Raw genomic sequence first — 27,679 nt, forward strand, 5'->3', positions numbered from 1 at the left:
CAAAATTTTGGGGTAATTTTTAAAAAATAAATTATTTCTTTCAGCAAGGATGCATTAAACTGATTAAAAAAAAGTGTCAGTAAAGACATTTTTAAGGTTACAAAAGAGTTCTATTTCAAATAACTTTTTGAACTTTTTGATTCTTCATAGAGTCTTAAAGAAATGTATCATCAATTCCATCAAAATATTAAGTAGCACAACTAATATTAACAATATTAGATATTACAATGTTTCAAATGATTTCTGAAGGATCATGAGATCATGTTTTGTAATATTACTGCTTTTACTGTTTTTACTGTATTTTTGAAATGATAAATGCCGCCTTAGTGAGCATAAGACAGTTATTCTAAAAATATTTTAAAATCTTGCATACCCTAAACTTTTGAATCATAGTTTAATACCACATTTAAAAAGTCAGAAAACTTGTATCTACAATAAACATCAGTTCTGCTTAGATGGGTCTGTATTTGTTTATTTATTCCTATATTCATTTATTATTTATTCGAGGTGGAAAGGATTTTGAAAGGTATCATATGACTGACTGGACATTAGTACACTCTTAAAATAAAGGTGCTTCAAAAGGTTCTTCAAGCGATGCCATAGAAGAACCATTTTTGGTTCCACAAAGAACCATTCAGTCAAAGGTTCTTTAAAGAACCATCTCTTTCTTACCTTTTTGTAATCTGAAGAACCTTCTTTCGCCACAGAGAACCTTTTGTGAAACAGAAAGGTTCTTCAGATGTTAAAGGTTCTTTCTGGAACCATTTAGACAAAAAGGTTCTTCTATGGCATCGTGAAGCACCTTTATTTTTAAGAGTGTACATTGTGAAAAGGGTGTCTATTTAATAATAATGAACACATCTGTATTTAACATCTTTAATAATCTTTAGTATGTCTGGTGCCAATTTGATGCTGAAAGTTGCTCAAAACAAGTGAGATGGATAAAATGAACTGTGGTACACTGATACTTGAGTGGATTTAAGCTTTTCCAATTGTAGTGTTGCCGAGTGTGTCCTTTTTATCTTGTGTAATCACTTGCCGCAAAAAAGAATGCCAGGCTTGACATCTTTATTTCTCGTCTGAGTGACAGTGTGACAGTTTTCTGACAGCCTAATGATATTTGTTTTCTTGCACTCAAGCAATGATTGTCAATTATCTGTCAGTTCATCTAATGATCCAATATAATCCAGCCATCCAGCCATCAAATTCACTCGTGCTCATTGGTATGGAATAATTCTAATGGAAGTTGAAGGTCTCCAATTTTGTCTGTGTGTGTTTAATGGCAACCACACTTTATCAAATGTCCAATCAAATAATGACCATTAAGCTATTCATTCAGTGAGCAATTCAACAAGCAGTAACAGACACTGAATAGTGCATGATGCATTGATTCACTGCGCTGTCCATGAGTGTGCTGTCACCATTTCTTGAAATAATCTCAAAGTCATGTATTGATTTGGACACATTTAAGCTTTACAATAAATCACAATGGCCAAACATGATCTAAAATGGCTTGTCCTTCCTAGTCATTTATGGGTCTTTTCTTTCCTGCACTGCACATACTGTATATTATACTGACCAAGTTGGACTATTAAAGCTTACAATATTATTTTTCTCACACAATACCATTCAAATGTTTGTGGTCAGTAAGATATTTTCATGTTACGCTCACCAGGGCTGCACTTATGTAATTAAAATACAGTAAAAACAGAAATATTGTGAAATATTATTACAATTTCAGATAACTGTTTCTTGTTTTAATATATTTTAAACTGCATTCCTGTGATGTCAAAGCTAAATTTCCAGCAGCCATTACAGTCTTCAGTGTCACATTATCCTTCAGAAATCATACTAATATGCAGATTTGCTGCTCAATAAGCATTTTTTTATTATTAATGTTGAAAATAGTTGTGCTGCTTAGTATTATTATGGAAACTGTGATATGGATTTTTTTCAGGATCCTTTGATGAATAAAAGGTTCAAAAGAACAGCATTTATTTAAAATAGAAATCTTTGTAACATTACAAATGTCTTCAATGTCACTTTTGATCAACTTTAATGCGTCCATCCTGAATAAAACTATTAACATCTTCAATATTATTTACCCCAAACTTAAAAGTTTGTTTTATGCACATGGTTGGCACAACATCAGCATGCAATTTCAGTTGTGCCCACATGATGGTGCTGACTTTGTTTACAATAGTGAGTGTTATTTATGATGGAGAGGTCGCCTTTATTTAGTCGATTATATGAAGGAGCCATGGTGGTACTTTGATTTCTATCATGGTTCATGAATGTGGCAATCGACTAGTACCATGGTTTACATCAAACATATGCATCTTGTGCATTAAGGTTATTATATACGGTACTGGTATTTGCATAAACCCCAAGGTATAATGTTCAAAACACATGGTAAAGGTAAGTAGTCATTAAACCTACAAGCATCATGAAAAGTTTAACTAAGTGAAAACATTCATTCAATTCAAGGATTCATTCAGATTTTCAGTCACAGCGTGTGTTAACTAATGTAGGTGATTAGGTCAACTTCCTCCCCAAATAGAAACATTTCTCATAGGTTTTGCCTTGCTGTTCTCTCTCGGTCTCTTCATTGTTTGAGCCTCTTCTTGGCTCGTGAGGTTTTGGAGGACCGTCTCCATGTGAAGCACGGTTCTCACGTTACAGGTCATTGTACCCTCACTGAATAGTGTCAGTGTACAGAAATGGACTGTTCCCCTTCTCTAAAGCAAATCAGGTTACACCAGATTCAGAAAAGTTATGGTTATTAGAGTACACCCTGTCCCATAGTGGATATGAAGTCACTTCTATTATAATTTGTAATTGTCAGTACTGTTATTTATCTTAAAGAGATTGCTCACCCAAAAATGACAATTCTGTCATCATTTACTCACCATCATGTCATTTCAAACCTTTCTTATGTGGAATATAAAAGACAATATTTTGGGTCAAAATAACAATGGACGATCTTGAATTTCATTGTGTAACCTTCCTAAAGTCTTATTATGTATTTGAGCAAATGTTTAATGAAATTAAAGTCAAGCATCACATAATTTGTTACTGAAAGTTTTCAAAAAACAAATGTGCAATGTAATCTGTGGATAGTGCCTTGGGAAAATTTCATTGTGTTTTATCGGTTTCAGTCAGGAAATAGCCTTTCAGCTGTGGGGGGATGTGATTGGCTGGCTATAGACTTCCATAGCCAACAGCTCTTCAGGGGAAGTCCAAGCATAAATACTCTGACTCACCTGAACAAGAACAAATAAAAGCCACCAGTTCTTCTCCGGACAAAACCACATTCAGGTGCTGCATTTGGACACAATCCTTGTAAGTATTACATTTCTTATTCACAAAGTCTTTGTGGTTTGAAACTAAATTTTTTTGATGCACCAAGACATGTCATTAAAATGCAGCATTTTCGTATTTGGTAACAGTATGCTATATTTAATGAATTTAGGGTATTTTTTTCTAAATCTAGTTATTCACTGCAGGGTAATATTAAATAGTAATACATAGCTCTTTAAATATGAAATATCTGTCTGCAAACGAAGGGTGGAAAGGAGAGTTATTGGTATTCTGGGGTTTTATGGTTTTCGCATAAGTGAACAAGCTGCATTCAGACTAACAAGCAATGAATATTTCTTTACCAGCAGTACACATACAGTACAGAAAGTCTCTGGTTCAGCGAGCAACATGACCTCCAGCTTCTCTGTGCACAGCCACTCTCTGGGACGCCAGCCGTCTTTCTCCAGCATGTCTATGCGTGACAGTGGAGTTCGAGGACGCTCTAAAGTCCCAGTGTCCCTCTCCTCAGCCAGTACTCTGTCCCTGTCTCGTTCCACCTCTCTGGGAAATGGCTTAAACATCCTAAGCAACTTCTCGCTGAATGGTCTAGGAGTTGGTGCCAGTGAGAAGGAGACCATGCAAGGTCTAAACGACCGACTTGCCAGCTATCTGGAAAAGGTACGTTCTCTGGAGAAGTCCAACGCTGACCTGGAGCTGAAGATTAAACAGTTTATGAAGGAGCAAGCACCCAAGGGTCATGACATCGAGGGACTGATTGCTCAAGCACATGCCATTGGACAAGAGGTTTGATGATCTAGCTCTGTTTACTTCTTTGGTTTTAGTTGTTTCATAGACAAGAAAGCTCTTCAATGATGTCCTTGCATGAGATCCTTTATTAGTCCGCATCACACTTCTGCTCTTTAGGTGAGGAAAAAGACGTTGGAGAATGCTCGTATAATGCTGGAGATTGACAATGCCAAGCTTGCAGCAGATGACTTTAGGGTCAAGTGAGTTTTGCTCTTTTTGTTCCTTCCTATAATCCCTGAGAAAGATCCATCATGACATATATTGTACTATTTTTGTACTAATCTCTAGGTTTTAATGGTTTATTATATTATTAATTCCTAAACAGATGGGAGGCAGAAGCTACTCTTTGCCAGTCAGTTGAGAGAGACTGTCATGCTCTGAGACGAGCAAAATCTGATCACGATCAGATCATCGCAACCCTTCGAGGAGACCTGGACAGTCTGAAAGAGGAGCTCTATTTCCTCCAGAAGAACCATGATGAGGTTAAACACAAAAACATAACATTAATATTATGAATATTAAATTATTAGGAAATAGTAGTCATTATTCAGCTTGATGCCATTAATATTCATAGGTAAAGTTTGCACGTACATTTTTGCATAATTATATGCTGAATGTAATACACAATATAGAAATATTAACAGCAACCTAAAAGTATTTACATGCACAGGTTTGGGAATGCTTTATATAAATACATTCTAAATATTTGTAGTTACATTTTACTATTATGCAGATATATATTTGAGCTCATAACCCCACCCTACTCTAAACCTAACCACTTTTTCAACAATATAAAAAATGTAATAAGCAGATAAACATGGTCGCCGTGATTTTGCCAAGTAAGACATGTTCCTGGATCAACATCTTTTGTTGATCCAGGATCAACATATAGTGAAAATAATTTTAGTCAGACTATACTATTACATAGATATTTTCTGAGCAAGATCATGCCTTATTTCTCACAGTAGCCATTCAGAAATATATCAAGACTTTTAGTGCTGCAGATATAAACACACCCTTATCAAACTGTTTTCTTTACATTGATATATAGAGTAATCAGTGTGTAAAACACACACATTAACACACACACACACCCAGGATGTTGATCCAGGAACATGTTGTACTTGGTGAAATCACGGTCACGATAGATAAACATATAGTGAAAATAATTTTAGTCAGACTATACTATTACATAGATATTTTTTGAGCAAGATCATGCCTTATTTCTCACAGTAGCCATTCAGAAATATATCAAGACTTTTAGTGCTGCAGATATAAACACACCCTTATCAAACTGTTTTCTTTACATTGATATATAGAGTAATCAGTGTGTAAAACACACACATTAACACACACACACACCCAGGTCTACAAACATTATGGAGTAGGTGAAGAAGTGTTTGTTCAGACAGGTGTGGCTCCACTCAAATGTAGCATTTAACCCTAAACAAATCAATCACTTTACAATGAGCATCTGCAGAATGTTAAGAGCACAAATAGGCAATTGTACAAAAAATTATCAAAAATGTATGGAGATCATTGCATTATATAACAAAATATAGATTTTATGTGGCATTAATTTTTAAAACAAGACACAGGTGAATAGGGTAAAACAATGTAGATATTATACTTCCCCAGTTGATTGAGTACATTAAGAATTGCACACATTTTTTGTATTACAAGGTTTCTGAAAGGTTATGTTTAAATATGCAAATGAGACATTATCTAATTAAATTAAATATATTTTTCATCACTTAATAAAGTAATAATATCAATTAGAAAATACTGTCAACAGCCAGAAAAAAAAAAAATCATAATTTTGTTTTTAGGAATAAAATTTAAAAAATCAGGCAAATCATGTATGAACACACCCCACTGTAAAAGCTGTTAGAATACAGATAAGAAAAAAAGAAAACGGTACAGTTTGGTGTATGTAAATATTAAAGTCTAGATATTAAAGTATTAAAGTCTAAATTTCTGGTTCAGTGCAAGAGAATAATAAAGTAATAATATCAATTAGAAAATACTGTCAACAGCCAGGAAAAAAAAAATCATAATTTTGTTTTTAGGAATACAATTTAAAAAATAAGGCAAATCATGTATGAACAAACCCCACTGTAAAAGCTGTTAGAATACAGATAAGAAAAAAAGAAAACGGTACAGTTTGGTGTATGTAAATATTAAAGTCTAGATATTAAAGTATTAAAGTCTAAATTTCTGGTTCAGTGCAAGAGAAAAAAAAACTCATTTTGAGAAAATGGCTTTTGAAGATGTGTATTGTAATTGAAATCAATAGACGCACATATATAAAGTGCAATACAATAAAGACTAAAAAGTTTATTTCCACTAGTCTGAAAAAGGTTCTGAAAATGTTATAATTGGTTCATATTTCTAAGAAAATTTGTATCATTTGATATTTTGTGATCTAATGCCGTTCACACATTTTAAGTGCTTAAATGTGCAAATACTCTCTGGTGAGATTGTAAATGACTCGTCTGTCACCATGAAGGAGAAGAACACACTGAAGGCCCATCTAGCCAATGAGCAAGTGAACGTGGAGGTGGACGCAGCCCAGGGCCCAGACCTCGGAGCCATCATGGCAGAGCTAAGGGTGCAGTACGAGAGCATCGCACGCAAGAATAAAGAGGATGCTGAGATGTGGTATCTGAAGAAGGTCAGTGTACAATCCAACACAGACTCCACACACCTGAATCAGCTATTTATAGACTGATGATTTCACTGCAAACACAGGTGTGTTTAAACGAATATGTGTTCTGTGTGGTGTGTGTATATGTGACAGCTGGAGACAGTGCATTCGGAGGTGAAGGAGAGTAATGAGGCTCTGCGATGTGCTCAGAGTGAACTCAATGAAAGACGACGCTTCCTGCAGGCGTTAGAGGTGGAACTGGACAGTCTGCGCAAACAGGTGACATGAATGAACGTTTATCCTAAAATTGCTGCAGTTTGTCTGTGAAATGTCCACTACAGTTGGTAAAAGCATGACAAATCAAGTAGTAACTGAAGTAACCAGTTAATATAGATGCAAGTGTATGCTTCAGAACACTGGAACATTGTGGATTGTTGCATCCCATAAGGTCCAGGAAAGTCTCCCAATTTTTGTCTTTTCTTTGTTTTCCCGGACTTTTTCAGTTGTGTAGATGGTCATGAACATGCTGCAAAGTAGACTTTTATAATAATAATAAAAAATATTTTCACTGCAGTGGACATCAGAACAGATTAAGTCAAATAAACAAATATTATCAAAAGGACAAATCTTTCACAAACATCTGCCAGAAACATAACTCAGCATATATGTTGAAATTCTACTGTATTTTCAGTGTATGTTCATGAAGTATGACAGGGGATTTGAAAACTTCATGATGCCAAGGAGCCCCAAATATAATGATCCTCATGTTCATATTTTATTGTTTATATTTTAATGTTTTTATTGATGAAAAAATATTTTTGTTGATGATATTTATGTTGAATAAATGAAATAATTGACTTGACTTCATAATCGATAAACCAAATTATTAAAATATTATCTGGAAAATATTTATTTATTATTAATTATTTATTTATTAGGCTGACAGTGTATCTTTTTCTGTGTTGCACCCCAGTTTGAAAATGATACATCTCATATGTTCTTCTGTTGCAACCAGACTTTAAACCCCTGGAAAACGGGAAAACAGTCTCTTTTTGAGAGGTTTATATACAAGATAATAACAAAGATTCCAGACTAATTGCTTACTTGCTTTTCTATTAAGGAGAAAGTTCCTTTTCCAAATTTCCTGTAGAGTGGGCAAGACTGAATTGCTTGAAGTCAAGAGGGAATGGATAAAACACATCTTCCCAACCTTCTTACAATGAATTGCTCATGCTATATTACTCGTCTGTAAATCTGTTTGGATAAACATTCTTCAAACAGTCAAATCCTCTATCCTGTGGTTAAAGGTCAATGAATATGTCAGTGAGCTGTGTGAGGCATCATATTCTTGCAGTGTTTTTTCTTTTTACCTTTTTTTGACTTTGTTTTTTAATTAGATCTGCAATAATTTAGCCCATAGTTTGTCAACAAGTATCCAGAGAACGTGTCAAGGTTACCTCTTCAGCACAGGAAACCACAGTCCCCTCCATCTGCTGTTCATCCTCATGCAAACAACAACCATATGTTTACTCCCATATAAAAAAATCACTCTGGAATACATGTGATGACAGTCTAAAAACACGTTGCATCCTCATGGCCTGGACAGGTGATAAAGAGCTTTCGGCAGGTTGTTCAGCTAGTAGTTCACACATACTGGTTATAGATCAGACATTATACAAGGAAGTTCATTCTTGATGGTGCTCATCTCTAATAATGGGTTTAAACTAATCATACTCCAGTCTTACATACTGTATTTTGAACTCATTGAAAATGTTATGGCTCACCTCAGGTTGGTGTTCTGGAGGGGAACCTCGGAGAGACGAATCAGAAGTACACTCTTGAGATCGAGCATCTTCAGGGCTCGCTCACACAGCTGGAGGATGAACTCTCACAGCTGCGCCTGGACATGCAACGAATCAAAACCGATTACGAGCAGTTACTGCATATCAAACAGAATCTGGAGCTGGAGATCGCCACCTACCGGAGGCTGCTGGAGGGAGAGGAAGTGTAAGAACCCAGAGAGCTTTCTCGAAGCTGAAATATGCTGTTTTCTTTTGACACAGTTCCTTAAGTATACCCAGATAATGCTGAAGGAAGCGTTTCTGATATATGCAATCAGTTGTGACTATTTCCTTTTTGTTTTTCAGGATAAAAGAGACACCCTCTTCTAAAAGTAAGTCTGTTCTGAATGGATAGTTCTAAGACTATAAAACCAAAGAAGTATTCTGGTTTTTTTTGGAAAATATACAAATACTGTATAATGTCGATACTAATAGGGAAGAATGGGGTTTATTTGAATGAAATGCTTGAGCAGTGTTTTTGTATTTTGATTTCAAACATCTAGTACAAAATCCTCTTAAAACCGGAATATTTTGTTATTGAAACTATTATAAAACTAAAATCACAATATAATATTTTTTTTGTCACAGCTTTTAAATAAGCAAACACAATAAAACAACACTGACATACATTCAGAAAAGTGTCACCATGCAATATGTAACAAAGATTTTAACCTAAAACGTCCAGTTGAGGCAAGTTTTTCCATGTGTCATATGTTTTAATACAATAATTGAATGTTTACTAATAACATTTGTTGACCAAAACAATGGTTTGATATATTGTATATGACATATTTACAGTTTGTAATTATATATATATATTGTTTAAATTGCTGACACTGTTTTATGGTTGGTTTCCATTGTGACTAATTTGCTCTCTGCTAATCTGAACTTGACATATTTTTCCTGGGTGATAATGGTGGAAATGTTTAAAACATTTTAAGGTTTGCATTATTTTCAAAAATAAAGCCACCTGAGAAATGTTCACTGGAGTAAAAAGAGCTACAACTAGCCCTACAACAGTATCATTAAGTTTACTTATATTGTAGTTGCCAACAACTCTTTGACGGTGTAACTCGGCACAATAAATTAGTTATAGTGAAGTGATCTCCTAAAAAGAGCATTTGAGCACCTGCAGTAGCATGCATACATTTAAAACACTGAACTTGCATACATTCTCAATGAGAATTCAAATGCTCATAGCATTTTTTCCCTGCCTTTTGTAGAAGAACCTGAAGTGAGAACCAGGAAGATTGTGAAGGTGGTCACCCAGACCATGGTAAATGGAAAGGTGGTGGATGAATCCAGTGAAGTTGAACAGATTGAAGAACGAAAAAAGTGAGTCTGGCTCACAAGTGACACCTATATTCTTGTGCTTTATCAGTGGGTACACTTATCACAAGACTATTCTCAGTGATCTGTTCATCATTTCGCTACACATTGAATAAACATGTCAGATATTACAAAGTAGTGACGTGTCAGCAGTCTTGATTTTTTTTCTACCACCTCTTTTTCATCATTTATAGGACTATAAGACTTTACATCTTCACATTCTCTCATAATTATTTGAATGTCTTGCATTTCTTTTCACTGATATTATTTCTTCTTCACTTTCTTTAGGTCTGATTCTGTAAGGCGAGTCGCAATAGAGCGGGTCATTTAAGAGTAGCACAGACCGAAAGTCACACAGTGAAACTAAATACATACGATACTAGCTGATTTCCTGAATAAAGTAGGCCTACTAGTTTTAGGGACGGTGGTAGAAAAATGATATGTAGCTGTGGATGGGGATTTGAACCTGTCTGGTCACAGTGTGAGAAACCGAGCCAAAGGACGAAATCAAGACAGCCTCACTTTGAGAACGATGACCGAAAAAGCCCTGACACCAAACCTCTGTAGTGTCAGATGTCTTGCTTTTGTGAGGCTTTCTGGGTGAAACAACTACTACAGTCCCAGCCCATCACGGTCCTTGTAAACAAGAGCCTTTACTTTGGTTTGCTCTGATAAATTCCACTATTATTGCCAGGTATAAAACTATTTAACCACTTAAACAGACTTTCAGTAAATTCTAGCAATCTTACACAGGTCAAATTTATATATCTATTACTTGAAAATCAGAATTAATTTTTCATTCTCAGTGCTGAATGAAACACTAGGCTATACTACATCCAAAATACTGAATGAAATGTCTGAATTCATCATTTTTATATGTAGAATTTTATCTACTAACCATATCTATAGACAATTAGCTCATATAATGAAAATGTGACACTTGTGTTTGGATGAGAGCTCCAAAAACCACATTCAATTATGCAGTTTTCAATAAGGGGCATTCATAATTCACTTTTTTTTTGTCATTGTCTTTTTGATGATTATGGATGTGGAGTGCACATCTGACAAATAAAGGTGTAGAGTCCCAGCTCAGCTTTAACACCCTGTGTATTATCCCATCTAAACCATTGTGCAGATGAGTAAACATACTGATACATACAATGAAGCATTTACAATAAACTGTAGACTCATCGGCCACAGACTCTTGTTTGGTTTCTGTTATCCATAATAAGTGACTGATGAAACATCAGTTGATTTTTTCTGCCTTACCATTGTTTGTGAACCACAAGCATTATTATTGTAACAAATGTCATTACAAGCTGCTGCCTATTGGGCTATATTACTGACAATAAAAGTGATATGGTGTCTACCACTGCCTTTGGCAAATGAAGAGGGTTTCTGTCTTCAGCTGCTACAGTGTATTCAATATCGTGATCCTTCCATTCAGTAGAAATCTCTCAAAACTATTTGTTTTTACATGTCAAAAGCACCATAACAACAATCTCAAATACTGCTGCACTGTAAATGTATAATTTACTTTTTTATTTTTTTATTTTTATTTAGTCATTTATTAGGCGCTTTTATCCAAAGCGACTTACAAATGAGGACAACAGAAGCAATCAATTGTAGTATTAAAACAACTAAACACAGATCATGGTCTTTACACTCTTCGGTTTTCACACGAGGAGGCCTTCACGCGACCGCTGCTGCGGTAAACTAAGCTTTTTTATACCCTTCTAACAAAATACTACATTAATTCAGCTGGACACACTTTCCCTATCTTCTCCACAACAAATGGCCAAGCCAGCGCAGACACTGACAAGATACGCGATAGAACGAGACCAAACGCGATATCAGCACGTCTCCACACAGTAAACAAAGTATACTGCTTATTTACGTAACAGACGATTATCAATATAACTTCAAAATAAAATTGCATTACTCGCTTCCTTTGTACAACACTTCCTCTTTGTGGCAAGACGTACGCAAAGTGGTTTTGTTTAAGAGCATCATCTTTATCATCATCGTTATGTACTTTTTTCATATTCACGTGGGTTCCACAAAAAACAGCAAGCATAGAAATGTGGACGTTGACAGCCTTAGTTGCACTCTAGAAATAATAATAATAATAATAATTTACATTTATTATATATATATATATATATATATATATATTTACATATATTATATATATTAAAATTGTACAATTATTATTGTTATTATTATTATTATTATCTGGAGAGCAATTATGGCTTTCAGGGATTCATATAACTTGCGACACTCAACATTTCCATTCTTGCAGGGTTTTTATTTTTATTCATTTATTTTGGAATATTACAAATTCTAATAATAATAATAATTGTAATATACTATTTTACTATTGTAATATACAAGTGGTTCCACAAAGACAGCATGAATGGAAAAGTGAATAGTCATAAAAGTCATAAGTAATATGAAACCTTGAACGCCTTCTCTGAAGATCAAGAAATACAACAACAAATACTACTATTACTAAAGCAATAGTACATTTCAATTTCAGTGTAAAATATTCAAGTGACTTCCACAAAAAACATAAATAAAATAAAAAAATGAATGGATGTTAATTGTACTGAAACATTAAAAGTCTAAATAAAAATTATAATCATACTATATATACAACAACAATAAAATGTACTATTGCAATATTAAATGGTTCCAAAAAAAACCTGCATATTCTGGATGACCTTTTTTATTGTACGGTCTAACTGTGAATAAATCTTTCTTTCTGCCGTTAAGAATAGACTTTATACAGACGACACGAAGGGTTTTCACAATTAGCCACCTGTAATTGTGTCCTGCCCCTTTAAATTTCGCTGACCAATCAGGAAAGTCGGCACATCCTTTTCCGTCTCAAGCCACACACTAAACACACAGGCGCTCTATGCTCATCCCAGGACAACAAAACACCCAGACAGAAAATAAAGCAAATTGCTGCAGGTATTCATATTTTAAATAAACACTTATATTCACCTCATTCCTGTGACGGTGTGTCTTTTTCTCCATTCTTTACAGTTGTCCATCCAGTGTTTCTGGTTTAGCTCTGTACAGTTTCCAGGCCTGTACTTAACACCATCGTGCACACTTAAAACATTTGTGCTATCACAAAATATAGACCAGCATCTACATCTAAATATCATTATAATTATGTGCCTTTTAAACCTTTTAGCTAAACACGTGCGTTTGGAAACTAGACAATTACAGATAGGCATATATTACATGGTTATACTAAGTTTAAATCTGTTATGTTGTGTGTATTTAATAGTGCACCATGGCTCAGGACGGGGTGATACTGCAGTTCAACTTTCCCACATTCGGGGACTCCATGCTTCAAAAGATGGATGTTCTTCGTCGAGACAGACGTTTCTGTGATGTTGTGGTCCACATCAATGACTTGGAAGTGCCTGGACACAAAGTGGTCTTTGCCGCTGGCTCCCCTTTCCTTAGAGACCAGTTTGTCCTTCAGGACTCACATGAAGTACAGATGTCTACACAGCAGGATGCAGAAGTTGGACAGAAGCTTCTTCTGTCCTGCTACACTGGGACACTGGAGTTTCCAGAGCTGGAATTAGTACACTATTTAACAGTTGCTAGTTTCCTCCAGATGGGTCACATTGTAGAGCAGTGCACCGAAGCTCTAAATAAATTCATAAAACCACATGAGGTCAAAGACGAGCGTGCATCATCCCGACAGCCATCGGACTTCAACGCACACCGTGGCCAACCAGCTGTGGAGACAGTATGTGATGAAGAGGATGAGGTGGACAATGATGGCGAAGATGACATTGATGATGATGATGATGATGATGTTGTGATCATACAACCCAAGTCTCCGCCTGTGTTTAGAAACTCTCAGAGCAACAGCAGAGGAGAGGAAAGTCCCATTAGCATCGTTAAGGTAGAGTCAATAGATGAGCGAATGCCTGATAACTTCCAGCGTCGCTCAAGTCGCTCGCCAACACTGCGCTCACCGGAGCCACAGCATTCCCTGATAAACTCCACAGTGGAAACCCGACCTGCAGAAATCGCCATCAACCCCGCAGCTGAATATTCGCTGTCCCCGCCTGGACCCAGTGGCTCCGGGAAAGGGAATCTTTGGGGATGTTCAAGGAATGCCGATAAGGGTATGCAGTGGTACCACCAGTGCCCTAAATGTGCTCGCGTGTTCCGTCAGCTGGAGAACTACGCCAACCATCTGAAGATGCACAAGCTGTTTATGTGCCTCCTGTGTGGAAAAACATTTACCCAGAAAGGAAACCTACACCGGCACATGCGTGTCCACGCTGGCATCAAACCCTTCCAGTGTAAGATATGTGGAAAGACTTTTACTCAGAAGTGTTCGCTGCTAGACCACCTGAACCTTCACAGTGGGGACAAACCACACCGATGTAATTACTGCGACATGATGTTTGCACATAAACCAGTTCTCCGTAAACACCTGAAGCAGATCCATGGAAAAAACAGTTTTGATAATGCCAATGAAGGCAGTTTGATTGAAGGACTATAAATTCATATTAACGTCTAAATAAATTATATTAATATACATGACGTAGACACAATTTGTCTTGAAGTCACAATTCTGTATAAAAGTGGTTCTCAACCAGGAGGTCAGGGTGCACTAGGGGGCCCCAGTAAAGGCCCGTTCACTGCAAGGACGATAATTATAAAAATAATAATAAAAGATATAGTTTCAAAAATCATTCTCAATGTAAAGAAATAAATAAGTCCACACCTCTACCATAACAATAACAGCACATTGGAACAATATTGTCGGTATCACTTTTTTTTTTTTTTACAATTAAAAACATTGACAGCCAATCAGAATCCAATCAGTTTTAAAGAGCGTGAGCATCTAAAGCAGTCGATGACAGAACTGCAGCACGTGTTCATAATAAACATTACATTATTGTACACTGATGTGGACACATATACAGTAGTTATCATTACGGTTATCTTTAGTTACCGGTCTTGGTGTGAATGGGCTTTAGGTGTTAAAATATTTTTTATGTAGTTATATTAAGTTTATCTTAATAAAAATTGTACAAAACACAAAAATAATAATTTACAACATGAAACTAACTCATTACGTTTTTAAGTTTATTTATTTTTAAAGACCAGAGGTACATAATTTATAGGTACATAAATTCGTGACAAGAGTGGATTGGAGTTAAAAAGGTTGAGAACCACTGCTGTAAATTAATACACTAAATTATAAGAACTAAATGAAGTGTCCGCTGATTGGTAGATAAATGTTCAGTCAAAGTCAAGTTTAATGTCATTTTCTTTTTTTTCATGTTGCAGGTCAAGGGAGATGTATTAAGTTGATTTTGAATGCTGCTGTGGCATCATTTGGCTGTCATATCTTTTGTAAAGATTAAAATATATTGTTAAAGTATATCTGATCAGACCATATTTCAGTTTTGAATGCTAATGTATAACTTCCAGCTGTATTTGAACACTATTGCGCAACTCTTGGTCTGTAATAAATGTTTCCAAGTTTCCATCCATGTAAACATGCCAGAATTTGGAGAAAATTGCTGACTCGCTAATAAATAATTGCAGATACTGCATGAAATGTGCACTTCTTTCTGTTAATGTTCATTATGCTATGAAAAAAATAAAAGATCACATCAAATCAACATGCTAATACATTAAGGATGTCAACATTCAGATTGATTCCAACTTTGTTTATTTCTTTGCTTTTATGACACATAACTATGACAGAGCTGTATCATGGCGGCAAAGCATTACCGTGGACACATAGCATGTCGACCTCCGTCCACTGGAAGATTGACACCTGTTATAAATGTTGCTGCATCAGATGCCAGGAAGGCGATAGCATGAGCTACTTCCTCTACTTCACCTGGTCTGCCGAGAGCATGAGTCATCTTGCACTTCTCAAGGAACTGGAGCAAAGCACAAAACACATGGCGTGTTATTTAGAAGCATGCATTACAGTCAAATTAGATAAAGCATTTGGTCTTAACTCATCACCTGAGCATACTGGTCCTCATCAAGTCCTGCACGCTTGTGAACCTCTGTTATAATGACTCCTGGGCTGTTAAGACAAAGCATTTGTATTACCTCAGTGTAACAATTCTATGGCCCGTAAAATGTAAAACAACAGAATGAAACTTACCAAACTGAGTTGACACGTACTTGCTTTGATGCCAACTCTACAATTAAGATGAGATGAGAAAACACTTGTTTGTAGAGTAGTAATACCCAAGCCCTTTGCATCAACTAGTAGAGGAGACTGGGGCTAGTTGTCACACTTTTTACTTGGGTGTATTTTTCAGGGCAAGTTTATTATTGAAAGTCAATTTCTGTAAATGGACATAAAATGAGCTAAAAATCTATTCATCATTTCAGCCATTAATGCTCTAAGAGAATGCTGTCACACTTTATAGGGTAAGTTGGAATTACAATGGAATCTGCAATTAAACAGCCTAGAAACAGTTCAAAACAAATGAAATGGCAAAAACGTAAAAGGAAACATGCCAAACTTTTGACTCAAGACAAATAGCTCGTAATAGTCTCCTGTAAATAACATTCTAGATATCATAGAGATATTATAGAGATACCTTACCAAGAGCAACACAGCGTGTGAACTGGTCGATGGCTGATTTGGACATGCAGTAGGCAAGTACACCAGGAAACTATAATGGACAGAAAATGTTTAAGACGATCAATCAGGGCCTACAAGAATAAAACAATGAGCAATTATTTTATATTTATATATTTCATGGTTCATTTGGTACTGATGTATAAACTCATCAAACTCACTGATCGTTGCCCATTCACACTGGACACATTCACAACTGAGCCTTTTGTTTTGATGAGATGAGGCACACAGAGATGAGTGAGATGATATACTGATCTGAAAGGGAAGAAAACATGTCAAATGTTGTTTACCTGTCCTTATAAAGTCAAATACCCACATCTTTCAATTATTATCTATTGCACCCAGCGGGGCACAAGGGCGTGCTATAGGGTCCATGAAAAAGTTTAGGGAAAAAATAATAATAAGGAAATTAAAATTAGATCAAAATAATAAATGAGTAGATAAATAATACATTTAACAGTTCAGTACTACAATAAGTAGGTAAAATATAATAATGTAACTTTAAAAAAAATATTTTTATAATATGAACCGTATTTATAATATTTCATATTTATAGATAATTAACAAGAAACTACACAAATGTTTACATTTTAAGTTGTGGGATGGGAGTACCTCATAGCAGCATGATCATATTTGGGGGTCTGCAGCATCTAAATGATTGAAAAACCCTGATTTATTGAATCCAGTGCACATTCCCGAAGTTAAATAATATTTTACCTGACATTGACAGACATGACCTTGTCATACTGGGCCATGTCTGTTGTCTCTATACTGCCCATGGCGAGGATTCCTGCACTGTTGATGAGGACATCCAGCTTCCCAAAGTGAGCGATGACCTCTTCCACTGTCCTCTTCACAGTGTCCTCATCTGTTAAGTCTCCTGGCACTAATAAGGGCTAAACACGTTGGACAGGAGCCATAGGGAGATGAGCATTTATATGTGAATAATTAAAGCCTATTAGCATCATTGAGACGGTATTTAACAGTCTGAAGAGATTCCAGTGAGTTTTACTTTAGCTGCCCCACAAGCTTCGCACTCTTCGGCGACTTTGGTGAGGTTGTCCACATCGCGTCCATTAAGCGCCAGCTGGGCGCCCAGTCTGGAGAACAGCACCGCTGCGCCCGCTCCTATACCTGAACTCGCGCCGGTGATCAGCGTGACTTTGCCCTTTAAAGAGCCAACCTAAAACGCCAAATCATCATGTTTAAAATCAAAGTTTAGTGTGAAATTCAAACGCAACCAGTATATCTATGTGATTGAGGTTTATGCGCACTCAGGCATTTTGAAATTCTGTGAGTGTAAAGCGGGGCTCAACCACTGATCCATATAATCAATATATAATCAATTCACTATTATAGATCAGTGGGCTCAACCTACTTTGAACGCATCTGGAGTTGCCATTTCGAGTCATAGGATATTCACAGCTCTTGAGTGACCCGACTTTTATTTTTCCTTTCGCTCACATGCAACAGAAAACGAGTTAGTTACGTCACTGTGTATGTACAATAAGAGCAATAAGGTACAATACATTACAAGGGTTCAGTCCATTACTTTATTTCTAAATGAAGTCAGTAAAATATGAATCGCATTGTTCAGTTTTCTCGCGCCAGAGTATACCTGTATTTTTATTATCAGACTGACTGTTGCGGATTTCAGTAAAAGTGACTTTGATACTAGTGTTTATCTAAATATCCGGGTCACTAGTCATAACGATTTCAAAATTGTAGTCCTAATTTTTGCCTTTCAAAATCTTAGTTCATACAAAGACAATGCAGAATAAATACAAATTATATAGAAACCACTTAAGAAAACAAGGCAAAATTCTATCAATTTAGTGAAAATATTTAAGTACAATGGCTTATTTTTTATTTTTTTAATTAAAATACTATACATTTAAAACCCAATGTAAAAGATTATAGGGAAAACAGAGGCAAGTAAGTGTGTACAAATGTATGAAACAGCATGAAACTGAAAAAAAGGCACAAAATATTTATATTTACAAAACAAGGCATTATGAATGTTTCACAATGAAATCAATCAACCAGCAAATGGGTTGGCATGGATAGTATTATCCTTAAAGGGGTCATATGATGCGATCTAAATTTTTCCTTTCTCTTTGAAGTGTTACAAGCTCTTGGTGCATAAAGAAGATCTGTAAAGTTGCAAAGACTAAAGTCTCAAATCCAAAGAGATATTCTTTATAAAATTTAAGAGTCAACCACACCTACCTAAAACGGCTCGTTCTAACACGCCCACACATCTACGTCACTGTGTGGGAAGATTTGCATAACGCCGCCCAAATGTTCACGCAAAGAAAGAAGGCTTAAAGGGATAGTTCACCCAAAAATGAAAATTTGATGTTTATCTGCTTACCCCCAGGGCATCCAAGATGTAGGTGACTTTGTTTCTTCAGTAGAACACATATGATGATTTTTAAGTCCAACCGTTGCAGTCTATCAGTCTTATAATGCATGGCAATGGTAACAAAATCTATGAGAGTAAAACTGTTTCCTGATCTTGGGAGAGTAGACTACAATGCCGGCTTTTCTGACTCACAGACTTTAAGTATGTTTTCATTTAAAGAATTTGCCACTGATGATTCAAACGCGAGTTTTGAGCAGTGTAGAGTAGCGCTTGTTGTTTGTCATTTCTCCGATCACAAATGCAGACATGGTTTTATGTTTACAATGCAACACAATACAATGCAACACAATGCAACGCAACGCGTAAAAAGACAGTATAAGTCATTATAATCCATAATTATGTACCCACTGGATGCAACAAATGCCTCGTTTATAATGGGTTTTAATGTTTTTGTCTCGTCGCTCCAGCCTGACAGGGCAACACAATATGGTAAGGGGCGTAACATTTCCGTCACACGCTTGAGGTATTCGGCCAATGACAACGCACTAGATAGCTGGCCAATCACAACGCACTAGATAGCTGGCCAATCAGAGCATTCCTCGCTTTTCAGAATGATGAGCTTTGTAAAAATCGACGTGTTTCAGAAAGGCGGGGCATAGAGGAGAAACAATAATGTACAGTATGTGGAAAATAATGTGTTTTTTCTGGCCAATCACAACGCACTAGATAGCTGGCCAATCAGAGCATTCCTCGCTTTTCAGAATGATGAGCTTTGTAAAAATCGACGTGTTTCAGAAAGGCGGGGCATAGAGGAGAAACAATAATGTACAGTATGTGGAAAATGTGTTTTTTTCCACTTTAAACCGCATAAACATTTCATTACACCAAATACACAAAAGAATGTTCTTTTTAGCAACATCATATGACCTCTTTAATATGGACATCATTAAGAGGACGAAAAATCTTTTCATTCACAGCAAGTTTCTCTAGTTCATGCAGAGTTTCGAGTCCATCTATAATTCTGTAACAAAGAATGAGTTGGTGTTACAATTCATTACCATCAATACAATTACAACAGCATTAAATACACAAACAATTATTAGCTTATTATTTGAACTATAAACCACATAGAAGAAAAACGTAAAAATAAATAAATAAATAAAACACTAGCAAAAGATAGGTCATAAACAAAAAACATACTTTCCAAAAACCGTGTACATCATGGTGCTCCATGTGAGGCTGTTTTGCATATGTGAAGTAGGACTGTGATGCATTTGTGTTTGGTCCATTATTGGCCATGGCCACACCACACCCCGGACATTGTGCTACATAAGACAGACATTAAAAGGGAGATTCAGTTAGATCAGACTAAAAATATGTTTAAATTGCGTTGTAAGTCAGTCTGGTCCAGACATGATTAACTACAGTGCCGGATACTGTGGATGTTAGTTATTTTTGCAGAGCCTAGATGATTAATGAGGTTCTCTTAAAGGTATAGTTCACCTTCAGTTGCTGGTCCCCATTGACTTTCATAGTATGGAAGAAAAAAAAAATCTTTCAAGTCAATGGGGACCAGCTGCAGGTGAACTGTCCCTTTAAAACATAGAATGTTTTACATTAAATTACTTTAATATCAATACATACTTTCAGATGTTCACTGAATTCATCTTCAAACTTTCTTCCCCAAATAATAGTCCCTCCTTTGCCTGTACATGCGGGAAAACCCATTGTAAAACCCACTAGCGCACAGTGCAATAAAATTCTATGAGGGGAAAAAAAGAGAATTAACATATAGAAAAATATGATATCGTCGATTCAAGATAGGTGTCTGTGTGTTGGAAACAGGTGTCCTACTTCACAGCTTTTCGGGGCCTTCTCACAAAACAACTCTATTTTGATATCACAAAGGTCTGTGTGCAGTGTAACAGCCTGCGAGATAAGTGAGATAATGAGTTCAGCTCATTAATAAAGTATAAATACATAATCATTGAAATAATTATTAATATAAAATCAATAATTACCAATTTAGAATGCAAATAATTATTTCATACTGCTCAAATATCACAGGTCAGTGAGTGTTTCACTGAATAACGTCCGACGCAACTGAATGACGATAAAACATTGGTTCCCATTTAGCTTTTAAAAATTGCCTTTTCTCAGTCTGTGCATAAATAAGAGCAGTTGTAACAACAGTAACGATAATTATAATAATGTTGTAAATATTTTAAGTAATGTTACTACTGTAGTGTTTACAACAGCATATAAAGCGGACAAACTAAAATCCAGTTATTCTTTATAAAAATAACGTATTCATTATAAAATATTCGACACAATTACTAAACTACTTCCAGTGGTTTTGATTGACACACAAAGAAAACCGAGTGTTTATTCACTCTGTATGGCTTGATACATTTTGTAGCATATACTTAATTTCTATTTTACATTTACTTTGCAAAACAAACAAAAAAATTAAAAAGGAAACAATAGTGGATTTATTAAATACAAATAATCAAGTCGTCAACCATAAATATATCAAATGGTTACAAACATGTGAACACTGGAAACATTGTAATATTGGTAAAAAACAAACAAACACTGACATTAAAAAAAAGTTTGACAAGCTTTAGATGTACAAAGTTGAATGGCGCTTACCTGAGTAACTTCTGAAATTCTATTAGCTTAGTTTCCAATGTGTGTGTGTATATATACAAGGAAGAATCAAACAAACAAGCTTTCTTCTAAAATCCTACACTGTTTCATACTTGGGGTAAACATGCAAGCTATGTTCAATAACCGATCAACAGTAACACGTTTGTTAACATATCAACAAATTGAATATGGCTATTACAATGGTGAGATAAAATAGCTGTTAATCCTACACAAAGCAAACAAGTAACATGAAGTATTAACCTGCATTACACACTCAGTTATAATTCAACCAATGTCAAAACTGCATTGCACACACACATAACACTTTACTAAATGTCTGATTGTCTTCTTAGTGGTGCACTGTCACGAGAACAACATGACATGAGTGTAACTGGAACAGAAAACATTTAGTGCAAAGTCGAGGGTACTGGTTTACTTCCCTGTGAATGTTTACATGTCTGTCAACTGAATACAATGGATAATCTACCTTTACAGAGGGTGAACTGTTCATTAGAAATTATTCATTGATAATTAAGGCATTTCAAAGTGAGCAGACAGGTGAAAACAAGGTGCTGTATTTGTAAGGTGTAATGTAATCAAGGCTTTTTCTAACTTATTTTGAAAAAGTAATATTGATAATACTAATACAGTAATAATACTAATATGCATCTATACAAAATAAATACATGTAGATAGTGATACAGACATCACTATCTATATTTTGTAAAAGTACTTAGCCTTTGTTTTTGCATCAACTAAATAAATACTGCAAACATGCACACATCAAAAATTATTTGTGCAATCATAAATACTCAGTTAACACGCATTATTAAACTTCCGATAAAGACAAGGATTTTAAGATGACTGTAGACAATAGTAACTTACTATAGGGTAAAAGTTGATGAATATTGAATTATGCATCTTTCTAAACCTTTAAAAAGGAAAATGATTCATGCAACAGATGACTTGGATTATCAGTATGTTTAAAAGACTGTACAGCATAATATTGTGCTGGGTATATAAACAAACGTCAAGTTATGCAGTGCTCTCAAAGTTTTAGAAAATATTAACCAGTTATTCACATATTAATGAGGAGCAATTTGAACAGCTTTGCCCAACAATTTCAAATAAACAAGTGGTATTTTAGCAGTAAACTGTAAAAACGGTAAACCCTAATTGGGTTGAATTTGAAGTCTTCAACCATACAGATACATGGATTTAAGAATAGGCAATAGTATAGAATAGGAGAGTGATTTCACAGACACTTACACAGTAACACTGGTATAAAATGTAGTCCTAATGTTTATCATAAAATACAATAACTAAATAGTGTTGTGTATATTAAGGCAAAAATGAACAGCACCTTAATCCTGATGTAAAATTTGATCTGCTCACTCCTCCGTGTCTATCAACAGAAATGCCATGGCTGTCTGTTATAATAAAACATGACATGCCATAATGTGAAATACTTACTTTTTCCCTTTTGTCTTTCAGGAAACATTTTAATGAACCCTGAAATATTTAACAAACATGTATAATTTTCTATTATCTGGATTTAACTCACGCCGTTTAAAATCTTCACATAGGCAAGTGCTCTCAGGTTCATGCATCTGCTTTAAGAAGCCTCTTTGTCAGTTCTCCACAGCTGCTCTTTGACCTCTGAAGGTAAAGTATTGAAAATATTGTCCTCCACAATTAGACCGCTCCTCTTCAGCAATCTGCACTCCCCAAGTTCTACAGGAAGGCCTTCCAGCCTGTTTCCCCTCAGCTCCAGCTGTGTCAGACTGGTGAGCTCCCCAAACCGTGACGGTAGGGACTGCAGGCAGTTGTTTCCGAGGTTCAGTGTTTGCAATTTCTTACACTGAAACAACTCCGGGGGGAGTGCCTCAATCTATGAGGAACAATAAAAGCAGAGAGTGGACAGAGATCAGAAAACCAAGTTGAGTGAAAGTACAATCAACATTACTCATTAATTTAACGGGATTTACAAAGAATGTACTACCTGCATCTCATCATAAGAGCAGTAGCACTTTTTCTTGAACCAGTTGTATTATTTATTATCTATTGCTATCTAAAATAATAAAAATACATTTTGATTATCATGCATGAAACAACAACAAAATCTGCATCAGCGGCAATTACAACTAAAACAACAGCTATAAAAAAACAATTCTTGCTAATTTAAATTAAATTAGAAACAAAGCTACAATATTTTCATGACTCCAAAATAAAATAAAAATGTCCACAAATTAATATGAATTTTTGTTTTGATACATGGTATGTTGTAATTAAAACATGAAAACGGCATTATATATGAAAATACTAAATACAACGCTGAGAAATTCAACACTGTTAAACATTGATGATACCAGGTAGAGAACGAACATTGGCAGCCCTAAATATAAAATAATCAAATAGTAATAATAATAACAACCCCAAAGTACCAAAACTAGACAAAAAAAAAAAGAAAAATAATAATAATAAAACAAAAAATTTAAAAAAGCAAAACAGAAATAAAAAATACAATTAAAACTCAAAACTACATTCATCCTGAACCTGACTTACCCTATTGGCAGTTACAGCAAGGGACTGAAGGTTCTGTAGAGTTCCTATTTCTGATGGGATGTCAGTCAGATTGTTATGGCTCAGATCAAGAAACCTCAGCTTCCGGCAGAAGAAGAGCTGATGTGGTATCTTCTCAATCTTATTGCGGTTCAAATAGAGGCGCTCCAGGTTGACCAAATTACCTAACTGAATAGGTATGTATGCAATCTGATTATACCACAACTTTAGACAAACAAGTCGGTGAAGATGCTGAAAACTAATGATCTCCTCAATGGTTTTCAGGTTGTTGTCCTTAAGATCGATCTCCTGTAAATTGTGCAGGCTGAAGATGGAATGAGGTATGCGCTCCAGATCACAGCGGACGAGCTCCAGCTCAGACAGGTTCACCATCTTCTTTAAGCTGTTGAGCACCATCAACTTGGTGCCTTCGTTGTTGATGGACAGCTTCTGGAGGTGCATTCCAACATCCGTGACCACCTGAGGCAGCTTTGTAAGGTTACTTTTCAGTCTCAAAACCTTCAGTCGCTTCAGCTCTCGCAAACCGTCGATGACGATGTAGCGATTGTTGTCAGCACTAAGGTTCCCAGTAAGGTGCAACTCGCTTAAGTTCTTCAAGCTGTAGATCCACAGAGGAATCTCCTTTATGTCAGTGAACTTGATGTGCAACGATTTCAGGTGGTCTCTCAGAAACGCAAGAGCTGGAGCCTCTATTTTGGCTGGTGTGTGGTACAGCCACATCTCTCTGAGGTTAGTAAGCTGGGCAATGATTGGTGGGATGGTGACATCAGGGATGAGCTCAAGCTTCAGGACCTCCAACTCCACCAAGTCAAAGACCGTATCTGGAATCCCACTGAGCATGAACAGGTGGAGCTCCAGCTTCTCTAGGGAGTTTTTGGTGACCCTCTGCCGAAGCTTTTCTAAAGTCCATTCGTTGTTGAGGTTCAGCTGGCGAAGTTTGTTCTCGCTCACCTCCGAGAGGAACACCGCGAACCGCTTGGAATACAGGGGGTCGTACTGGTCAATCATATGCAGCATGAAGGCGAAGTCGTTTTTCACATCTGGGATGTCGCTGTAGCTGCTCTCCTCTCGGATGGACTCAAACGAGTACTTCTTGAGAGAGCGTCGTAACATCCAGCTGAGGGTGTACACACAGATCATCCCGTACACGATAACTAGACTAATGTAGAAGCAGGCTAAGATCTTGAAGAGAGTGGCCAAGGGATGGGCACAGTTGTACATGCGATAACCAGTGAGACTCTCGATGTCCACGTTGCAGTCGACGCTGAACTGAATATTGTGGACATAGTAGCCGGTGTAGCAGATAATAAGAATAAACTTAACAACTTTGATGATAGTCTGTCGGATGTAGAGTCGGTAAACTATATCGCCTTCTTCAACGTGAGTCCGAAACTTCTTCACCTTCTCAAACAATGCCTTCGCTTGTTCACCTTCCTTTTTGTCCAGGACACCAGTCTCAGAGTGGTCCACGATTCCTTGCTCTATACGAGATCTGGTCGTCGACAGCATGGGAACACTCGCCTCAACATCTTCACTCACATACGAAGCCTTCATATCGAAGGAGCCGTTCATTTTCACCAGAGCTTTGGGGTCGCTTTCCTCCACGACGGTTTCAGACAGAGCTCTTGTGGTCCAAGGCGAGTCAAAACATTTCAGTAGGATAGACACAAAATGTTCCAGTTTAGAGCTTGTCCAAGGGAACTTGAACCAGAAGTTGCTGCAAGCCAGAAAGATGAGCGTATGCAGCAGCACCAAATATGGGAAATACTTAGCGAACCAGTGAAGCTTGTTTTCATAGCACACAGCATCGACATAGTTGTACTGGTGGCGATCGAGATCGTACTGGATTCCTTGAGGCTCAAGGGTCAAGGGCACAGAAAATGTGGCATTGAAATACTTTCTACAGGTCTTGTTAACTACCCACTTGCAGGGCAGGCAGATCATCTTGTCCTGCGTGACCTGAAGCGTGCCCCCGAATACTGCGATCATCAGCATTACCACCGATAAATAGTCTGTGAACACGTCCCACCATGGCTTTAGGATGCGATACGTAGGTTGCGTATCCACAAAGTAGCGCAGCTCAGTTATGGGAATCATGATTTACCTGAAATTAAATTATTGGCATGGTCATTAAACATCTATGCATTTAAATCTGGCCTTGAATGTCAATGCAGATATTTAAAACTTTCCCACTACTGCAAACTAACTCTATATCATCTCCCAACATAAACATCTGAAACATATTTTACCAAAGTCAAGGACGGCTGTCTTCTCCGGCTGTAGCTGCTACACAAGACGACTCCGCCAAAAGAACACTCTGGCGTTCTTGTCATCTATTATTAGCCATTTCCGATAATAACACTGAAGAATTGTCTACTCTGGCTATGGAGAGTCCTTGACCCCAGGGTTCAAATCCTGTTTGTCTAAGGCAGGGCAGTGTGTCTGAAGCAGTGTCTCCTCAGTTGGATCTTACCTAATACTCCACACGTCCAATCAGGAACTGGCACTCATCACAGTCCTTTTTGTCAGGATGGGACGCAGATATCCTGTCCTGATAAAACAGCATACAACACAATGTCTAATATGTGCACTCTGCGTTTTCTGGGAGCCATTTCTAAGCAGTTTCAATCTTAGTTTCTCCCTGAGGGAAAAGGAACAGGTTTAAAACTTATTTCCTTTCTATTCACTTTAAATATTGTGCTTAAATGAGTGACATAACTGACTTGTGCTTATATAAGACTAGCTAACACATCCTAATAACAGAGGTATGAAAGACAACATTATAGTAGACAATAAATTTTAAAGAAGATGATGAGATAATCAAGATGTTGACCGACTACTAAGAGACTAGACAACTGGATTAAACCAGTTCATTTCTGAATCCTCTCAGCTTGATATAGCGAGTCTCCTACAGTTTACCGTCAATATATTATTTATGCACGGAAACAATAATAAACAAACAAACAAACAGGCACCGTACTGTATAATCATAAGGAGACTCGTCGCTCAGCACCTGAATGACTGCATGTGTTATTATTAGTTTGCTGCTTGTTTTTGTATAAAGGGCAGAGTGTCTTTGTTTTACTCGTCGAGAGAAACTGTTCGGCGTTTGACAGGATCATGTACTCACCCAGCTGTGTGCTGCCACCTCTGCTCCATGTGTTTGCTGCCGGACCGGACCGGTGAGCTCGGATTGCCAGAGAGGAAAGTGGACGAACCAAGACAAACAGCGCAAATTGCAATCTCAGCTGCAGGGATCAAATGTATTTTTCATAATCAGTTTATTACACTAGAGGGCACTGCGAACTGAGTTTTGGATTTTGCCCTCAGCTTCATTGTACGTTTCATTACCGCCACTCACTGGACTGGAGCGGGAATCACAACCTGAATGCTCAGAACTGTTTTGCTGTTTTTCTAAGGACTTTAATGGTTAATTTATCATATGTATTATTATTTAGGTGTGTATGGCTCTGAAATAACAGTTACAAATAACTATG

General features: G+C 36.5%; 4 protein-coding genes and 1 pseudogene across 8 annotated transcripts in view; 2 read left to right on the plus strand and 3 right to left on the minus strand.

The window, feature by feature from the left end:
• Positions 1–11,118, plus strand: part of LOC107699777 (keratin, type I cytoskeletal 18-like) — a 12,743-nt gene extending 1,625 nt beyond the window's left edge. Inside the window, exons 2-11 of one of the 2 annotated variants that reach the window (XM_016501164.1) lie at positions 3,159–3,342; positions 3,666–4,104; positions 4,225–4,307; positions 4,433–4,589; positions 6,617–6,781; positions 6,908–7,033; positions 8,544–8,761; positions 8,902–8,927; positions 9,819–9,930; positions 10,213–11,118. In XM_016501164.1, the coding sequence (XP_016356650.1) occupies positions 3,709–4,104; positions 4,225–4,307; positions 4,433–4,589; positions 6,617–6,781; positions 6,908–7,033; positions 8,544–8,761; positions 8,902–8,927; positions 9,819–9,930; positions 10,213–10,255 (1,326 nt within the window). In that variant the 5' untranslated portion in view covers positions 3,159–3,342; positions 3,666–3,708 and the 3' untranslated portion in view covers positions 10,256–11,118. Of the gene's footprint in view, positions 1–3,157; positions 3,343–3,665; positions 4,105–4,224; positions 4,308–4,432; positions 4,590–6,616; positions 6,782–6,907; positions 7,034–8,543; positions 8,762–8,901; positions 8,928–9,818; positions 9,931–10,212 lie in introns of those variants that run through there. The other variant, XM_016501165.1, reaches the window with a different exon arrangement.
• A 491-nt stretch (positions 11,119–11,609) lies between these two features.
• On the plus strand, positions 11,610–14,937 carry zbtb26 (zinc finger and BTB domain containing 26). Of its 2 annotated transcripts, none has more exons than XM_016501037.1 (2): positions 11,610–11,635; positions 13,226–14,937. In XM_016501037.1, the coding sequence occupies exon 2, from the start codon at positions 13,232–13,234 to the stop codon at positions 14,465–14,467; it is 1,236 nt and encodes a 411-aa protein (XP_016356523.1). In that variant the 5' UTR covers positions 11,610–11,635; positions 13,226–13,231; the 3' UTR covers positions 14,468–14,937. The 2 variants fall into 2 exon arrangements, with proteins under 2 accessions (XP_016356523.1, XP_016356522.1); XM_016501036.1 differs by lacking the exon at positions 11,610–11,635 and adding an exon at positions 12,836–12,900.
• A 697-nt stretch (positions 14,938–15,634) lies between these two features.
• Positions 15,635–18,290, minus strand: LOC107699707 (3-oxoacyl-[acyl-carrier-protein] reductase FabG-like). Its single transcript, XM_016501038.1, has 8 exons — positions 17,964–18,290; positions 17,598–17,768; positions 17,303–17,481; positions 16,747–16,840; positions 16,550–16,619; positions 16,100–16,136; positions 15,955–16,018; positions 15,635–15,866 (listed from the first exon to the last, which is right to left on the minus strand). Exons 1-8 carry the CDS (start codon positions 17,985–17,987, stop codon positions 15,708–15,710), a joined length of 798 nt encoding a protein of 265 aa, XP_016356524.1. The 5' UTR covers positions 17,988–18,290; the 3' UTR covers positions 15,635–15,707.
• Positions 18,291–18,623: 333 nt separating this feature from the next.
• LOC107699780 (peptidyl-prolyl cis-trans isomerase-like 3) lies at positions 18,624–23,239 on the minus strand (annotated as a pseudogene).
• On the minus strand, positions 22,617–27,455 carry LOC107699779 (volume-regulated anion channel subunit LRRC8A-like). 3 transcript variants are annotated; one of them, XM_016501169.1, is made up of 4 exons: positions 27,313–27,455; positions 26,656–26,728; positions 24,165–26,286; positions 22,617–23,490 (listed from the first exon to the last, which is right to left on the minus strand). In XM_016501169.1, exons 3-4 carry the CDS (start codon positions 26,277–26,279, stop codon positions 23,215–23,217), a joined length of 2,391 nt encoding a protein of 796 aa, XP_016356655.1. In that variant the 5' UTR covers positions 26,280–26,286; positions 26,656–26,728; positions 27,313–27,455; the 3' UTR covers positions 22,617–23,214. The 3 variants fall into 3 exon arrangements, with proteins under 3 accessions (XP_016356655.1, XP_016356653.1, XP_016356654.1); XM_016501167.1 differs by having other exon boundaries at positions 26,432–26,728; XM_016501168.1 differs by having other exon boundaries at positions 26,432–26,823.
• Positions 27,456–27,679: the final 224 nt, after the last annotated feature.

This window comes from Sinocyclocheilus anshuiensis, unplaced genomic scaffold, assembly GCF_001515605.1.
Source record: "Sinocyclocheilus anshuiensis isolate Anshui unplaced genomic scaffold, SAMN03320099.WGS_v1.1 scaffold278, whole genome shotgun sequence".
Taxonomy (NCBI): Eukaryota; Metazoa; Chordata; class Actinopteri; order Cypriniformes; family Cyprinidae; genus Sinocyclocheilus; species Sinocyclocheilus anshuiensis.

What these genes read in the sequence shown, in the direction of transcription:
- LOC107699707 (XM_016501038.1), bottom strand. Translation starts at nt 17,987, where the DNA reads ATGGCAACTCCAGATGCGTTCAAA. An exon ending in CACACGCTGTGTTGCTCTTG is followed by an intron (nt 16,137 to 16,549) that starts GTAAGGTATCTC and finishes TCTTAATTGTAG; the next exon opens with AGTTGGCATCAAAGCAAGTA. An exon ending in ATGAGGACCAGTATGCTCAG is followed by an intron (nt 15,867 to 15,954) that starts GTGATGAGTTAA and finishes GCTTTGCTCCAG; the next exon opens with TTCCTTGAGAAGTGCAAGAT.
- LOC107699779 (XM_016501169.1), bottom strand. Translation starts at nt 26,279, where the DNA reads ATGATTCCCATAACTGAGCTGCGCTACTTTGTGGATACGCAACCTACG. An exon ending in TTGCTGTAACTGCCAATAGG is followed by an intron (nt 23,491 to 24,164) that starts GTAAGTCAGGTT and finishes TGTTCCTCATAG; the next exon opens with ATTGAGGCACTCCCCCCGGA.
- zbtb26 (XM_016501037.1), top strand. Translation starts at nt 13,232, where the DNA reads ATGGCTCAGGACGGGGTGATACTGCAGTTCAACTTTCCCACATTCGGG.